This window comes from Brassica napus, chromosome A3 (assembly GCF_020379485.1).
Source record: "Brassica napus cultivar Da-Ae chromosome A3, Da-Ae, whole genome shotgun sequence".
Classification (NCBI taxonomy): domain Eukaryota; kingdom Viridiplantae; phylum Streptophyta; class Magnoliopsida; order Brassicales; family Brassicaceae; genus Brassica; species Brassica napus.
The window spans coordinates 11,924,072-11,942,125 of record NC_063436.1 but is presented as its reverse complement, the minus strand read 5'-3'; the positions used below and the strand labels follow the sequence as shown (position 1 = coordinate 11,942,125).

Genomic DNA, 18,054 nt, shown 5'->3' with positions numbered 1-18,054 from the left:
GCACCATCCAAAGATAGACAACAAATTCATAAATCAGAGGTCTATTGTCGTAAACTTTAAGCACTAATCATTCCATGCATTTTGGAGATGGTTTACATCCCTCGGACAACGCTAACTGAATAAACAGAATTCAGTATTTGGTCTAGTTGAATTTTAAATCGGCCCAATCAAGTTGAAGTAGGCATAAATTCAGACCGACTTGAAAGAAAAAGAAAAGAATACTTTATATAAGGAGGGGGCCGAAGACCAAAAATAACCATTCACAAACATACACACATTTCGGTACAAGATTAGGGTGTCCTCTACTTACCTTGTTCTTGCCGACAACACCATATTTTCATAAATTCTTAGCATAATCACCATGTAAATCTCTTTGATCTTCCATAAGCATCTTTCAAATAACTTATCATCAAATTCGTGTACATAATCAGTATGTGCCGTCTGTGGAGAATTAGAAAGCAACGCCAAAAAATATTAATCATCATGGCCGCAGATGATCAAACCGGCACATACGAAATAAAGAACGGCTTTACCACCTCTTTTGGTATGATAGATGGTCAGAGATGGTGTGATGTCAAATTTACTAGGGGGCAGAGACATAATCGATTTGAGGATACGAAGAGAAGCAACAGTTGATGAAGCTCTCCACAATCTGCGGAGAAGAAGCCGACATAGAACTGTCCTACTAAATGAGATAGAAGTAGAGCTTGATATACTCAGACAAAATCAGAAAACTGAGAATGCTGATACTCATCTTTGGAGATGTAAGTCTGGATACAAGTCTCATTTTCAACTCAAGAAACATGGAAGCTTGTTCGAGATGAGGGGCTGGAGTGTAGTTGGATTTATGGAGTTTGGTTTTCGCAAGCAACTCCAAAATTTTCGTTCATCATATGGTTAGCTGGCTGTCAACTATGGGCAGAATGGAATATTGGAGTGGATCAAGCATATGTCCTCTGTAACTCCTTTCCGGAGTCGCAGGACCACTTGTTCTTCGAATGTTCTTACTCGTCAAAGACCTGGGAGTTCCTTATGAAAGGGATTCTAAATCGCTCATACACAACCAAGTGGAAAGAACTCAGGAGATATGGATGGTGCGGAACAAAAGAAGACAAGAGGCTTGGAGTGGTGGAAGCTTTCTGTGATCGATATGCTCTGCAAAGTGCAGTCCATGTGATATGGCGGGAGCGAAACAGAAGAAGACATGGAGAACCTCATATGCATGTGCAAGTGATCATGAAGATAATTAAAAAAAGTGTTAGGAATAAACTTAGCCTGCTATGCAAAAAAAAAAAGAGTAAAGAAAGTACTTCTTGGGTTTTGGGTGTAGGGTGATTGGTCTAGATTCAAAAAATACATAATGATAGCACTTGATGTAAAAAAAAATTTGGTGAATAAATTTTTTAACATTCATTCAAGAAAAAAACGTATCTGCCTACTTCAATTTGATTGTCAAAAATAAATTATGTTTTGTATTTCAAACTTTATAATAATATGTCAAAACTGTATGGCCTAGCATCATACTCATACCATGTAACGTAAATGTTTTCTAAGAAAATGATGAATGGAGTACTGAAGTTGCTACTATTATCAAAGACATCCTTGCATTAGCTTACAAATTGTCTTTTATATATGTTCCAGTATAATGTAGCTTATGCTGGTAAGTGAAAACTTAGCCAGGGTAGCTCGGGAACAAAGTCAGGGATATGTAATCACTTGGAGTTAATTAGAAAAATTGTACAATGTATCCCTGGTTCTGTCCTCTTTGTACGTTTTCAGGGATATGTAATCACTTGGAGTTAATTAGAAAAATTGTACAATATATCTCTGGTTCTGTCCTCTTTGTACGTTTTCTTACACGTACTCCAAAATGGATTGACCAGAAAAAAAAAAGAAAAAAAAGAGAGTTATGACTTATGAGCATGCCCTCAATCTTACCGTGCAATTAAATTGAATAAATCCTCACCGTCCAATCGAATAATAATAAATTCTATCGAACATGCGAGCACTTTAAAAATGGAAGAATTGAAAAAGAAGTGGAATCATAATCTTATCAGAATCAGTCCCTCTTTAACCTCTAAACATTTGAAACAAAAGCAATAACCAAAAACTTTTCTGAATCCAAGAATCTTTATCGTATCATCAATGGCGTACGCACCGTCAGCACCGGAGCTTCCAGAATCGTTCGGGCAGCAGGTTGACGAGGAAGCTAGATACACTTACGCGTATCCATACGGTCAACCAACGAACCAACTCGGATCTTCCGGAATGTTTTCACCCGAAACGCATCCGGACATCGTGAGGAGCTTCGAGTCGGCTGGCGGAAACCGGAGCGGATTCCTCGATGAGTCGGAGCTTCGGCATGCGTTGTCGTTTTCTGGATACGAAGGAATCAGTAACAGAACGATTAGGTTCCTCTTGTTCATTTACAAGAGCCCTGGAGAATCTCTGCTACGACTTGGTGATTTTTTCATTTTTTATTTATTTTAAAACAAAAACCGAGCTTATATTGTTGTCTGATCAATCTCATGTTTCTTCTACCTTTGTGCAGGTCCTAAGGAGTATGCTGAGTTGTGGAATTGCCTTGCTCAATGGCGTGTAAGTGAACCCTTATACTCTCGTAGCTCATTTCTATGCCTCAAGATTTTGTGAAACTGTTATTGTGGGTGTTTTGTAGGCCATGTTTGACAGGTACGATAGGGATAGAAGTGGAAAGATGAATGCATTAGAGCTCAGAGACGCTTTCTATCATCTCGGTTACATGCTTCCAACCTCTGTTCTCCAGCTTATTAACTTATCTCAGTTTGATGATGGGACTGGCAACACTGTCGACCTCTGTTTTGACAGATTCCTCGAGTATGTTTCTTTCTCTATGTCTTTCATCGGTTCTGTGGTTCTTTATTGGGATTACTAACTATCATTGTCTGCTGGATTTGCAGATGTGGGATGACTGTGAAGGTAGGAACTATGATCTATTAAAGTATTTCCGTTAATCTAGCCGCTTGTAATCGTTTGACACATGTTGTTTTTTTATAAATTTTATCAGAGTTTGACTGAGAAGTTCAAAGAGAAGGACCCCGGTTACACAGGCTACGCAACGCTCTCTTACGATGCTTTCATGTCGATGGTCATTCCCTTCATTACCTCATATGACTAATGGTCTTATCTTCTTTAAAAAAAAATCTCAGCTTCAAGTTGTACATTTGATAATGGGGTTTGTGGTTACCGACTAGGAGTGAAATCAAACTGGTGATTAGGAAAAAATGTTAGCTGTGGAAGAGAAATAAATGAAAGTTGTAATGATTATAAATAAGAAACAAAAGTGGTTTAACTTTGCGCCATAGAGAAAGGAAAAAAAAATAGAAAATGGCAACGAGCTAATTGAGTTGTTTGCAAACAAATAGTCCCGAAGTCACCAAGCCAAGGATCGAGAAGGCGCCTTGCCTTGAACGCCAAAACTCAAACCATGTCAATGGTCTTCTGATCTCAGACAAAACCTTGTCAAACTGTTGGTGGAGCTCGTCGAGACCGCCATTATTATCAATCACAATATCAGCATTGCCTCTTTTCAAATCCAAAGACATCTGAGCCATAACTCTGTTTCTTGCATCTTCCTCACTCAGTCCATCTCTCTCCATCTGTCTAGTGAGCTGTGTCTCTTGACTAACCCACACAACAACAATGGGTTTAGTCCATTTATCCATCTTAGCTTCGAACAGCAATGGGATATCGACGACTATTACTTTAGCTCCTTTTACCCATTCTTTCAAGATCTCCCAAAAGATACCAGAGGATATGTACGGAGCCATCAACCTAACAGAGAAAAGAAAGACATTTCAAAACCCATCCTAATAAAAAAAACGAAAGAGGGAAACGCTCAGTTTCTTACTTGTTGAGAAGTTGGCGCTTGGAATCGGAAGAGAAGACCATCTGACCAAGCTTTGGCCGATCCACTTCTCTACTAGGAAGAAGAATCTCCTCTCCAAAAGCTGCAACTACTCTCTTCCATCCACCACTTCCTTTCTTAAGTACATTCTACAAAAACAACACAATTACACACCCTCTCTAAATGGTAGTTCCAAGAAAGTTAAAAGACTAAAAGAGAGAGAGAGAGATTACTCGAGCAATGACATCAGCATCAACAACAGGAATGCCATTAGCCTTGAAGAGGTTGGAGACTGTACTCTTCCCAGAAGCTATGCCTCCCGTTAGACCCACTATTCTCATTCTCCTCACACTGAGAAACCACCAATATGATTATCAAAACCAAATCTTCGACTTTTTTGTTTTGGCTGTACCCGTACACGAAAACTTGAAGCAGTCGGACCAGTTAGTTTTTTTTTTTTTTTTTTTTTTGACAAAGGGCTTGTCAGACCAGTTAGTTACATCAAGCCAAGGTGATAATCAACAAATTGGCTACAAGTCTCAAAAGCTGTTATGTCAACGGATAAATATCTGATGAAGTTTCAAAAAACCAAATCTACAATGCATCGGAAATCAAAAATCGACCAGTTACGCAGCCAATACAAGAGAGACAGAGAGTAGACCTGAACTGTAATCGGAACGAAAGATTTAGTAATTCGGAGGTGATAGGATAATCCCGATCTAGAAGCTCTTCGACGATGATGATGATCAATTCACAATAGGCAAAGCTAAAGTGATGATGATCATATTGAAGAATTGTTTATTTGATTGATTTTGAAATGGCAAAAGATAAAGTGAAACTAACCGGTTTACAAACTATCCTTGACCCAATTCAAGCCAAGCCCAATAATTTTAACAAAAACTAGGTTTCTTAAAAAATAAGTTAAGGGTTTTTATGGTGATTTATGGCAAAACAGTAGCATTCTCCACCAATAGACAACCAACAAAAATGAGCCATTACATCACTATAAATGGAGAAAAGTGATAAGACCTCTCTTATCAGTTCTGTTCGGGTCTGAACATCAAGGGTTTAAATGGTGGCCGCGATTTTGATAATATAAGCGGTGCAAAATTAAAATACATAATAAATATATTTTTTTTTTCCATTTTTTGGTCATAAGTTAGACCCATAGTCTTCCGATTTTGTCAAAGTTTTTCAGAGTTTTCTCTATGCCTATAAATGTTATGGTGTCTTTTTTTTAATGGTGTCATAAATACATTTACTTTGAAAGATAAGTAAGCATAAATATCTTAATATGTGATGGGGTTTCCAACTCAGCCACGGTTCAGCTTTGGTTCTACTGGTTCACATCGATTTAGTAAACCGTAGAGTTAGGATTGATCTTAGACCCGTTATGGCTGTAGACTTTGTAATCTCGTTTTCTTTTTAAAAAGAATCATGTATTTCCTTTTATATATATAACATAAAATCTTTTGTCAAAATAGCCTTCTTTTTTTTTTTATAAATCCTATCGGCTGATCCGGTCGGCTGTACTTAGTGTTACAAAATAGACTAATTCGAAAGCATACTACACTATTTGATCCGAATTTGGAATACTTTCCAATTAATACCAGGGAGTGAGCTGATCATTTGTTACGACCCACCGTGTAAATTACTTGGATCGAAATCCAAACCCAGACTGGTCAAATAGTGATAATTTAGTTCTAAAAAAACATCGAACCCAAAACTGATGTGGATACACACCAAGCTCCAAAAACTACCATCGCTTGGTTCAAAAAAAAAAACCTCTTACTTAGAAATTACATTTAGACACTGAGATATTTGTAAACAGAAAACAATGTTGCGACCCTATTGCGTGGAAATGCCGGAAAGGGAAATGAATAGATTTGTGAAAAGAAACAAACCGACTTTTTGACAATTTTCTTAAAATATGATTGATGGTACAATGGACTTTTGTATAGATGAAGTTGTGAGGAACATTTTTTTATATTACAAGAAAAGATTCTCATGCATGATTGAAAGTTGGAGATAACCCAAATTGTGTGACCCACATTTTAAATTGTCAATACTTGTAACCTTGTAACACATTTAGCATATCTACGTGGTGTTAAAAAAAACATATTTACGTAAACTGGTTTTCAAAAGTTTTTTTAAAAATAAAGTTAGAAAGTACATTTGAATATAGAAGCTAATTGGTTAAATTGGATCACTAAATGGATAAATTGAGTATTTCATTATTCTATTATTGAAGTACGTTAACAGAATTTATATTTATTCACATATAATCTTTTACCATAATTAACGAAAATGTTTGTTTTAACAATTTTCCAATTACGGATTAAAATTTCGCTTTTATTGTGTAGCCAGTACATGGCAAAGAATTGTATACCTCACCTACAACTACAACAATAATTTTCTTGTAAATAAGAACCTATAAGGACAGACAAGGACACAAGCCAAGCTTATCTCATCTTCATTCTGACGCCCATATCAAGTATCATCCCCGCTACAGCCAAACCCATCACGGCTCTCCACACATTCAAGATCTGCACAATCATTCAAGATCTGCATTATTATCATATGTTTTCACTTAATGTATTCTTAATGTCAAAAAGAAAGAAGAAGAGATATATTCTTAGACTTTAATCATAGCATATAAGAAAATCATGACTCTACGACTCTTATGCTTAGTTACTAAAACCGCTAACAAAAATTTATAAGCAAAAAAATACTTTTTAAAAAGGAAAAATTAGTCATAAATAATTGATTACGAGTTTTTTGGGATAAAATATATAATTTATAAAACCTTAGAAGTTTAATAGTCATTCCAAACGTTTAGTACCTTTACAATTTTTAAAATAACGTAACTACAAAACAAAGTGTACTTTTGATGGTTAAAATTTTCTAATTCGAGAATACATCTAAAGCAAACCTTCCGCCAATATGAAACTGATTTCACAAAATAAACTCATAGTAAATGCAGTTTTTCTGTTGAATGTTTGGTTTCGATTAGAAAATTCAAATTTACGTAAAATTGTAAATTCTTAAGCAATAACAGAAATCGTAAAATACGTTTAATTTCAAGAAAAAACTTAAGCTAAGTTTTTTCTACAAGTGAAGAAATTCTACGATTCAGGGCTTCATTTTTGTTGAACATGTAAAATGTTTTTGTGACAAACAAAAAAAAACAAGATTTGAAAACCCGACAAAGAAATTTGAAACCTTATAAATAAAAAGGAATTTACCTTGATAGTAGTTGCGCTTGAACTGTAGATAATATCAGGGAGATAACCCTGCAACCCAACATTATAAACCGGTTTACCATCTGGATAAAACAATCCATAATTCCTCTCAGAAATTGGACCCGGTTTAAGATTCTCATTGAACAGAGCAAAAACGTAAACATCAATCGGAACAGATGGCTTCGCTGGAGTTCCTTTCCTCTCCTGAACCAACCTCAACAAGTTCCCATTATAAAGCGCCGCGTTCTCCGGCGAAGCTCCGATCTCATTCTCCTCTCCTTTAGAAGGCCACCCCGTCTCGGAGATCCGAACCTCAACATCTGTATGTCCCAACGTTTTAATAGCCGAATAAAGCGCGTCGACTTGCGCGAACAACATGTTGTCGTAATGAAGATTCGTGTTCGAATCAACCATCCCTTGGTTCGGCTGAAACAGAGCGTACTCTAAAGAAATCTCTTTAGGACTGTCTTTGTAAGCAAAGAAAGGGTAAGCGTTGATCAAGAAAGGAGATTTGATCTGAGAGTGAAAATCAAGAAGAGGTTGAAGATATGGAATGAACTCTTCTTTGAATGATCCGGACGAAGGAGGGTACGACGTCTGAAGCATGTCTAGTGAATGAGCTGACGTTACTGTTACTTGTTTCTCTAAACCGAGACTGACTAAAGCAGAGTAAACCGCTTTCATAGCCGGTAAGAGACTTGAGATTAGGACGTGATCGTTGGTTTTGAAGATTTCGTTTCCGACAACGATTGAAGTTATACGTGTTTTCGAGATGTGTGGTTGGAGTCGTTGCTGGATCCAACTCTGAGCTTTGGTTGTGTCGGTCGACATGTTTTGGAGAAACTCGTTACCTAGTCCGATCATGAAGTCGACTTGGGAGTTAGAGAAGGAGAAGAGGACGTTTGGATCTGCGTCGTAGAGTTTGACTCTTGTGATGTTTAGTGATCGGAGGAGAACTGCAACTCTCCCCGGAGATGGGAGGTTGTTTGCGATTTGGCCGTAGTTGATTCCTACTCCTTGGCCGTTACTTCTCACTGATTTGTAAGAAAAAATGGAAAAATAAAATCCGAATTCAAATATTTTTGGATAAAAAGGTTTCTAAAAGATTATTAGAGTGAAGGAGAAAATAACCTGAGAGTGTGAGAAAGAGGAGAAGAACTCTGAAGAAAGAGAGACTGCGTGTGGCCATGACTGATGCAAAAGAGAAGAAGAACTCTCTATAGGCCAAGCAAGAATCTCCCTCTTAACGACGTCGTTTAAGAGCTCTTCCGCGTTTTTGTTTTGAGATAGTTTTCGTGTGTATTAATACAAGTAAGTACAACACGGTGGTCTTGGGAAAGAGCCAACTGTTCTTCTTACTCGTTGTCCGCGTTTCGTTAAAAAAAAAAAACTCGCACTGTGTGTCTCTCTCATCAATGCGTGTTCCTTCGAAAAACAAATTGATATAAATTACCTTCAATATTTTCTTTTTTTTGCTATGAATATATTATATGTGTCAAACTGAATATATATGATTGTTTTGACCCTTAATATATTTATTCTATAAAATTAATGTCGTAAAACATTACAGTCATTTTTAATTTGTGAAATGAAAAACTCCTAAATCAAGAAAAATGGAGTAACAAAATTATATATTCTTACCAATATATCCGAAATGTTTTTGTACATCAAAAACTATTTTGTTTGAGGTGCTCTGAAAAGTAATAGTAGAATAAACAACCACAAAAAAACAAACTAATATGAAAAGCGCATGTAGTCTTAGTTAATAAATTAGCAGTATAATGTTCAAGGATGGTAGACAATTTTAAAATCTTGAATGTCATGGCATTGCTTATTTAATTTATTTATAATGTCATGCTATTGCTTATTTAATTTTAAAGTTTGTTTTTAATTAATTTTGTCCATTAAATAAGGAAATAAATCCAAACACAACAAAAAATATATTAAAAATTAAAGTTTTGTTAGAAAATCATCTTGCAATTTCTAGATCAAATCTAGTTTCATATTATTAAGTAAAAAATTGTTAACACTAAAAGAGTTTTCTTTTAAAACCATGAAGGTTAAAGAAATTTTCCATAAATGGGAATCGTCAAATATAAATGGCATGTAGTAGCCAATTTACTATTTCTAACCTCGATCGATGTACTATCCTGCAAAAAAATGTTTATTTATTATCTACATGCGTATAATCTTACCGACCACTCGTTGTCATTACTTTATGGCCTTTACAGCCAACTTATAACGAATTCTACTAGCTTCCATTCTATCTCGTACATGTATATCGACGACGAATAACCGAATAAGTAGGTTTGATGTCGATACAAATAATGTAATCCAAGCTGTTCTACCATCCATTTATTGAATATTCTAATTGATGTATATTATTAAATTACTACAACGAAATGTCACTTGTAATGATTGTTTCAATTGGGTCAAATTACGTTATAATTTGACTTCTATTTTGGAAACACAGATACGGGATGTAATATATCTGTTGTTTCGCCATCGTCGATATTTTTCTAATATTTTATATTACAAACAAGTATTTTTTTTTTCGTCAACTATTACAAACAAGTATACATCCCCTTTTATCACTAATATTAAAATATCAGTTTTGCAGTTATAATATCCATGTGGTTGTTTTATTATCCAAATTCTAGGTGCCATTAGATATTTTTATGTTTCTAACGTATCAGGAGATGTAAACCGACATGGAAACTTAGGTTTTTACGTACGCGAGGGAGGAAAATTAAATGTGATATAGTGAGGGGGTTCAAAAAAAAGAATCGTTGTCAAAGAAAAAAAGAATTGTCAACTTAAAACTCTCCTCCACGAGTCTTTTAATGTCACTACTCCAAAACCACTGGCGGCTTGAATTAAAAGCAACTTTCACGTTTCGTACGTTCAAACCATCTTCCAGTTTTATATATAAACGAAAAAGTTGGTGATTAGGGGTTGTTAAACAATTAAAAAAGGCGCGTATTTGGGCGATGTTTCTCAATTGATTCGAGTGAAGAACTAGTTATCTAAACGAACAAAACAATACGAACTGTTTTTAAATCGTAAGCCATATATGTGAAATTATTAGGATTCTTTATTTCGTCTGAAATTTAATTATAAGACTATAAGTCTATAAGTTTAGAACACACGCACGGCTCTTTGAAACTAGAAGCGTCGTCACTCAAACGTGTGGACCCTCTGGCGGATTTTTTTACGTGTATGGTGTCTTGCATGCTGGATCCATCTACTGAAAACATTGTCGGCTAGTTCTTCAAAATTTCAAGTACTTTGTTAATGATTTTCTCAAAAAAAAAAAGTACTTTGTTAATGATTTTTTTCAATATGGCGAAGGAGGCGTGGATCTCAGGGACGGCCACTTCTCGATCACCGTCTTTCTATGTTACTGTCACCTGCTCTTCCTCTATTTACCGCCTTCGACGCCTGATCCCATGCACTCACGGGCTCACGTGCTTTCCTTTGCTCAATAATCGAATATATTCAACATGTCTCTTTTATGTTTATGTGGGGAAAACGGTATATTCATGTTTTAACTCAACTAGATGGTATGTCCGCGCTACGCGCGGAAAATGTTTTAGTTTGAATGCGTTTGAGTTGAGAGATTCTTTGTAAATCATGTCTAGAAGCAGAAGTTATTATTATTGTTATCAAAAGCAGATACTAAGGTCTTAAGAAGAAAAATATAAATCATAGACGATGTGGTGGACTTTTGAAGAAGCGGCCCTGTAGATGTGATGGTTTTCTTGAATGGGGGCCTGGAAATTTTGTAAAGTAAATAAGGAATCCAAACCTAGTAAAATGAGTTTTTATATTATTTATAGTATAATAAGACGTACCTTGAAGTAGTTATAAAGAAATCACCAGGTGAAAGTCTACCTCTCATTTATCACTGTTGATCGCTGTAACGCAGAATAGCAGATAAAAATGAACTTTTAGATAAGTAGTCACGTAAAATATATGGATTGAGGTCTTAAAGTTGAAATTTTACTTACTTTCATGGGAACGAAGACGGTTAAAGATCTCCTTGTAGACTATGTTCTTCACTTTTTGTGGATGCTGATCTCTCGCTTTAATGATTTTTAGCCCTGATTTGCTTGTTACACGTGAGAGAGCCACATAAAGTTGCCCATGTGCGAACACTGGTTTAGGCAGATATAAGAGAACCTCCTTTAAACTTTGTCCTTGACTTTTGTTGATTGTCATTGCGTAACACAATCTGATAGGAAATTGCCTACGACGTAAGGTGAACGGTAACTTTGTTTCCTCATGCAGGAGAACAATCTTTGGGATCAAGACTTCATGACCAACGTGTGAGCCAGTGACTATGTCTGCCTTAAGCACTCGTTCGCCTACGTAGGTTAGGATCATTCGGGTACCGTTGCATAATCCTTTTTTCTGATTTATGTTTCGCAGAAGCATAACTGGGGCCCCAACTTTTAGAGTGAGTTTATGAGAAGGCAATCCTGAGTATTCCAGAGAATTGAGATACTCAATCGCATATAAGGCATCATTTTGATCAGATTGAGTATCTGAAATCTCAAAGCTATCGCAGCTGAAGTAATCTCTTGATTCTCCGTCTGTGTTAGAGATTGTGTATGCATTGATTTCATCAACTGTTTCATTGCGGGGAGTGAGGATAGCTCTATCGGTGTAAGAGCTTTGAGAGATCTTTATTTTGTCGATGTCTCCATATGCGGCCTCAACAACTTGTTTTAAAGGGTCATCTATCGTCTGTTGAACCAATGAGTCGTCGACAGTTATCATTTGCTCATGGTAACCATCATCTTCATCTTCTGCTGATGATTGTGGTTGACCTTCCCCGACTTTAAGAAGCCACTCTGAGAACTCCTTCTCGTCCTGATTGACTCGCATATTTATTTTTAAAGAGAACTTGTGGCAGCTATCCCATAGATAGGAATGACTTATTGAAGCTAAGACAGTATCAGCCCTACTTCCTTGTGGAATTACTGGTAAAATCTGTCTGAAATCACCACCCAACAAAACTGTTTTTCCACCAAAAGTCATATCCTTTGCAGGAGGATTTTTCTTAGACATTATATCCTTCAACGTCTTGTCTAATGCTTCAAAAGCATGCTTATGAGTCATAGGTGCCTCATCCCAAATTATGAGATCCGTTTTCTCGATTAGTTCAGCCAGCATTGTACCTGGTTTGATGTTGCATAGCTTGTCTTCAGAAAGCTTCAAAGGAATATTAAAGCGGGAATGAGCTGTTCTTCCGTTAGGTAGGAGCAATGCGGCTATCCCTGAAGACGCAACCGGTAGAACGATTTGTTTTCTAGAGCGAAGTCTGGATATAATGGTTTGGTATAGGAATGTTTTTCCCGTGCCCCCTGCGCCATAAACGAAGAATAGTTTTCCGTCCTTTTTCTCAACGGAGTCTAAGACTGATTTGTAAATCGCACGCTGATCAGCATTAAGAAGGGTGTACTGTGTGTCATGTCTCAAAGTTTCCTCTGCAACATCATAATCCATTTCTTGGGTCCACAAACTGTTCCCTAATTCTTTTAGCAAAACAGGTTGGATCTTAGGCATACCTTTAATATCACTTATCGAGCGGTCATGCATCCGCATCAACTTTTCCACTTCGATTAAAGTGTATTGCTCAAGGGTCTCATCATCCAGTTCTAGATTTGAGTGACCTAAAAATCTTTGTCTCTTGCGGAGTATGTCATCACTCATTGATTTCCATGATTGTTCCCATAATATTTTAGGGCTCGCAACAAAGCAATGGTTCAAGAATGTAACAAACATATCACGGATTTGGAATGGGGTAGCCGTTCTAGAAGCCTCTATCATACTCTCGATCCACTCGACATCGTTGTCCAAATAGCCTCGTGCGTAGCAAACCGATTTGAAATCAGGGTATTTAACATCGTTAAACGTTTTGAGCTCATCATAACTTCGAGGACCCTTGATCTTATTTATGAGAATCCTTAAGTAATAACGATCACCTGCCGATGGGTGAACAGCTACGATTCTCCCAATGGCTTTTCCTTTTTTACGTTCAGACCAGACTTTGGTATTGTTGTTCCATACAAAATATTCCGGAATTTGCACGTAAGTTAATGTCCGTGCAAAAGCTGATCTTCTGCATAAGACCATCCACTCAGTGAACATTGTCTTCTCAATACCTGGCTTGCGGACTACACGCCCGAGGTTATCAGTATCCTTAATAGTGATGTTATGTTCACCTTCTAAGTGAATGATAAGCTTCTCAACTGATGGCTTTCTCTTGTGTATGTGGAATGCAAACGTCCGCCACATACCCTCACAAGCTGATAAGTACCGCGCATCAATAAACTCTTGGATCTCATTCCGTTGCTTGATTACTCTCTCTTTTGGCTCGCTAGAGGATGCTAAGCTAGATGTAGATCCCGTATTTCCATGCTCAATAACTGCGGAAGCTCTGTCAACACCTTTGGTTATGTACTTGAATAAGTACTTCACAGCACTTGTTCGATTACACCATTCAACATTAATATGAGCTTCGTACTTCTTCAAGAGCTTCAAGTTATGAGGTACAACAAAATTGTTGTTTAAGATTTTTCCATCCTTCAGTACAGACGCATTCTCGTTCTGCCGCCGACGATACAATACATACCCTGATTTATCAATTGAAGTATTGTCATTATACGGTCGAGGAAACTTTTTTGTGCACACATTATTATCCATACATGGTGACTTCGGATTAGTAACACCACATGGACCATGAATCATGTGTTTTGTTACTAAATTGTAACCTTCAGGGTCTTCTTCCTTGTTTGGAAGCTCAGCTGAAATAATCTCATCTACTTCCTCTGCACTTGGTGTTCTGGAAGAGTTTCCAAACCACAATAGTATATGTGCATGAGGGAGTCCTCTTTTCTGAAACTCTATCCTGTGGAGAGCAGCCGTGTATGGCTTGAAGTAAGTTCCTTTTTTGAAATCCTTGAGGAGCTGGTCTAACTTCATCTTAAAGACTCGACACTCAATGTCTGGTCTATCATTGGGAGAGTCTCCACCATACTTCATAAGATGCTCTTTAATCTCTCTCCAGTTGGGATTGGCCGTCATTGTGATAAACAAATCTGGATTCCCATATTCTCTGCAAATAGCCATCGCATCATGATATTTTTCAACTAAGTATCGGGGCCCACCGGTGAAACTTGGAGGGAGTATGAACCTCTGTCCAATAATTTTAGCATTAGTATCACCCTTGCTGACAGCGTCGAGTACATTATTGTAGAGCTCAGCTCTCAGAATATCTTGATTATTCCTTGCCCACCTTAGTCGATCTTCTTCAATCGCTGTATATATGTCAATAATATACTGATGGAGTAGACGTCCGCCTATAATCAAGGTCAGCCCTTGGTTAAGACGGGTCTGGATCTGAGCGGCATAGAACTGGCGGATAGTCAGGAATTGCCTTGTTCTTGAAGTGCCTGTCTCAAGATGTAATGGGATCTCTGGATGAAAACTGTACTCTCCATAGGGAAACAAAAGAGGATATTGTAGGGTCATGTACAAAGGGTGATCATCACGTATCTGCTGCAAAGTGTCAGATTGAAATTGGACCACTATATCTCGTTCTCCAATTGTTGATGACATATCCCCTACAATAAGACCTGCGACCTCGTCTGTACTCGGAAGATCGTACTCTTTCCCTTTCCCCTTATCTGGGAGCAATCTGATTTTAAACTCCTTCCCAACACTTTCGTAATAGTCTCGTGCCCGTCGGAAAATCTTGGCTAAGCAATTATTCTCGTCAATCATCCTGATGAGGCGCTCCAGGGTTGCTTCATCAAGATTACCATCTGTTGAGGATTGCCCCATTGCATTTAGTCGGTTTCTGACTTCATTTCCCGTATCAAAAATGTAGAGTTGGAGATACTCTGGGAGACGACCTTGTTGGGGTATAAGGGAACCAATCTTGTGGTGAGTTTGACCCTGTATCCGTATGGTGTAAGGACCAGGTGTATGAACCACACTATGATCCATTTTCATTCCAACCGATGTAAAAGCCAGTACGGAATTATAGACTCTGATAGTATCTCGAAACCACCTAAGCTGGAGAAGTTCTTCTAATAGAGCTGGAGGTTGCTTGATAGGCGGAAGTCTGATTTGGCCATGGTTACAGCAAATAGTGAACGTCGGTTCTCCTGTTTTGGAGTCTGTACCAGTGCTCTCCGAAGTCCACATAAGAGCATTACATTTCGAGCATGCTACGATTGGGTTTTCTTCGGTTTGAGATGTCGAACCTTTATCTGAGTAAATTTTTGTTAAGAATTATTAGATCCTAAGTTTTTTAATATTATAAAAATTTGCCAGAGTTCTAAAGTTGATAACCTATATTGTGAGTGATTGGTTGGGTTGTAGGAAGTGATTTTAGCTTTAATTTTTATCTACAACATTAAATACTATCAATCATGCTTTATCTTAGTTTTCAAAGTTACAGCAAAAAAACTAAAGCTACAGCAAAAACATACAAAAAATGGTTGCAAAAATCTTATTTTTTAAAGCCTCATCTTTTTAGCCGTATGAAATTTTAAAGCTACATCACTTAAAGCCAAATCAAAAAATTTTACAGACTAAATTCTAAAGTAAATTTTCTACAGTTACAGCCTGACCAATCACCCCCAATGTTATTAGAAATTTTGGAATTATAGGGTTTAAAATATGCACCTTTCTTTTTTGCTCGAATGTGACGTATTACACGGGGTTGTTGTGGAGAATCTGCATTTATGCATAAACACTGCATATTAGAATAAATGTACTAAATCTTTAGGGGTTTTTTTTAGTTATAATGCTTACCTTGAGATCGTATTGAGTATCGTTTTGACATCAAGATAGCCTTTCTCATATTGCGTGCATTTTTTTGCTTGACTATTAAGAGAAAAAATGTTAGTTTTAAAGGAAATAAAGTAGGAGATACATATTATAGGCTGCTATCTTACTGTAAGAGTCACAGTCATCGCATCCACCTAATTGATTAAATGCGTAAAGTCAGTTTGTTTGATGAATATTATTGTATAAATATAATATCAGAGTTCACACAAACTTACAGTCATAATATCTTGGTTTGAATGTTGGTCGATCATTAATCATACGAACTGAAAATATACATAATTTTAGGATTATGATGAGAAAATGTTGATTTTATTTTTACAATTATTTTTGAGAATATCGACGCACCTTTTGGTTTTGTACGTGATCCACGGGGACGACCTCGTTTCCTTTTTTGCGGGTGTCCACCTGAATTATTTGCATAGTAAAACCAATTAGCTGTTTATTCTAAATTAGCAAAAATGTCTGATAATTAACTTACACTGATACTTTAATGTTATTTGTGATCTGATGTATAGTATTAATTGTATTTGATATTTTTATAGTCATTTTAAACATGTATTTATATACACATGTAAATATATGTATTTTTGTATAGATTTTTATGAATGTAAATAATGCATGATTTTTTAATATATAGTAACAATTAATATATAGTAACAATTAGTTGGAATATGGTTATGATTATTCATGTGCTTACTAAAATATGTCTGATTTAAATATGAGGTTTTATCTGGTTTCAACCATGCTATTTATTTTAAAAATAGTTCATAGCAAACTATTGATTGAAAAAGGAGACGTATTCCCTGTAATAATGGCTTGCCTACTACGTTTTCGATCAATGTTTTGGGTGACGCAAATATTTGTTACTAATAATCTATACTATTATTTATGAAGTGATTTAGCTTACCTGTCATGATTTTCATGATTTTAGGTAATTTTGCATATTTATCATGTTTTGATTATGTTTAAATTGGGTCATTAATTTATTAATAGTTTTTAGTTGAGTCCATAATTTATTAATTTAAATAATATAACTATAAAATATATAATTAGATTTATAATTATTTTGATTCTGCTTATTTGTCATGTTTTCCATGATTTTACTCAATTTTGCTTATTTGTCATGTTTTTATTAGGTTTTTTACGTCATTGATTTATTAATAATTTTATGCTGAATCACTAATTTATTAATCTAAAAAATATCCGTAATTAATTTTATATATAACTAAAAACGAATTTTTATTTAATAATATTAAAATCTATATGTTGTATTAAAATTCGTATTTTCTTATTTGTCATATTTTATTAGGTTTTAAGATTTTATATAGGTCATTGACTTATTATTAGTTTGTAGCTGGGTATTTATTAATTCCAAAAAAAACTTAATGAATTTTATATATAATAGAAAACGTATTTTATTTTAATAATATTAAATTTATATATGTTATATTAAATAACTAATTACAAACTAATATAATAAAATTGTGAAAATATATTTAAAAAGTAAGAGAATTATTATATATATTGTGTTCCTACCTGTAAACAATATTTTTTTATTATAAGGTTAAAAAACTAAGATATAAAATAGTTTATAATTAAATATTAGTCATACAAAAATATTTATATAAAGATATTTTCTAAACTATTGCTAATATATGAGTGTTTTAAAACTTTCAACACAAAAATAAGTACATAGTTTGATGAACGTTTTTTGATATGTATAAATAATTTGATGTTTGATTTAACTATTTAAAATCGTAAATAATAACTTAACCGTTGCGGAAAAACGAAGGTATCTATTTTGAAAGACAACGTTTTGACCGGCAACAATGTTTATTCTTCGTCTACTCTTCTTAATGGGCTTCGTTTATACTGTTATACGTAAGATACTTTTGGTAAAACTGATATAGCAATTTCAATGGTTATTATTATTTGATTATACACAATCGCTGTATAAATTCTTACATATGTTTCAAGTGTATATATAAATAAATAAGATTGGTTTTGAATTTTTTTTTAAAAATACCTAATTAATATATGTATATATATATATATATAGGT

At 35.5% G+C, this 18,054-nt stretch overlaps 4 protein-coding genes across 6 annotated transcripts; 1 reads left to right on the top strand and 3 right to left on the bottom strand.

Annotated features, from left to right (window-relative positions):
- The first annotated feature begins 2,004 nt into the window (after positions 1-2,004).
- Positions 2,005-3,333, top strand: LOC106438425 (probable calcium-binding protein CML48). Its single transcript, XM_013879574.3, has 5 exons — positions 2,005-2,461; positions 2,552-2,598; positions 2,678-2,856; positions 2,940-2,958; positions 3,047-3,333. The coding sequence occupies exons 1-5, from the start codon at positions 2,146-2,148 to the stop codon at positions 3,155-3,157; spliced, it is 672 nt and encodes a 223-aa protein (XP_013735028.2). The 5' UTR covers positions 2,005-2,145; the 3' UTR covers positions 3,158-3,333.
- Positions 3,285-4,861, bottom strand: LOC106438423 (dephospho-CoA kinase). Of its 2 annotated transcripts, none has more exons than XM_013879572.3 (4): positions 4,548-4,861; positions 4,120-4,231; positions 3,890-4,035; positions 3,285-3,813 (listed from the first exon to the last, which is right to left on the bottom strand). In XM_013879572.3, exons 2-4 carry the CDS (start codon positions 4,225-4,227, stop codon positions 3,378-3,380), a joined length of 690 nt encoding a protein of 229 aa, XP_013735026.2. In that variant the 5' UTR covers positions 4,228-4,231; positions 4,548-4,861; the 3' UTR covers positions 3,285-3,377. The 2 variants fall into 2 exon arrangements, with proteins under 2 accessions (XP_013735026.2, XP_048631862.1); XM_048775905.1 differs by having other exon boundaries at positions 4,120-4,237; positions 4,548-4,799.
- Positions 4,862-6,217: 1,356 nt separating this feature from the next.
- LOC106438422 (glucan endo-1,3-beta-glucosidase 14) lies at positions 6,218-8,542 on the bottom strand. 2 transcript variants are annotated; one of them, XM_013879571.3, is made up of 3 exons: positions 8,260-8,542; positions 7,132-8,162; positions 6,218-6,432 (listed from the first exon to the last, which is right to left on the bottom strand). In XM_013879571.3, exons 1-3 carry the CDS (start codon positions 8,315-8,317, stop codon positions 6,349-6,351), a joined length of 1,173 nt encoding a protein of 390 aa, XP_013735025.2. In that variant the 5' UTR covers positions 8,318-8,542; the 3' UTR covers positions 6,218-6,348. The 2 variants fall into 2 exon arrangements, with proteins under 2 accessions (XP_013735025.2, XP_022571789.2); XM_022716068.2 differs by having other exon boundaries at positions 6,218-6,451; positions 8,260-8,518.
- A 2,483-nt stretch (positions 8,543-11,025) lies between these two features.
- LOC125607152 lies at positions 11,026-15,345 on the bottom strand. Its single transcript, XM_048776979.1, has 2 exons — positions 11,139-15,345; positions 11,026-11,045 (listed from the first exon to the last, which is right to left on the bottom strand). The coding sequence occupies exons 1-2, from the start codon at positions 15,343-15,345 to the stop codon at positions 11,026-11,028; spliced, it is 4,227 nt and encodes a 1,408-aa protein (XP_048632936.1).
- Between the last annotated feature and the right edge of the window lie 2,709 nt (positions 15,346-18,054).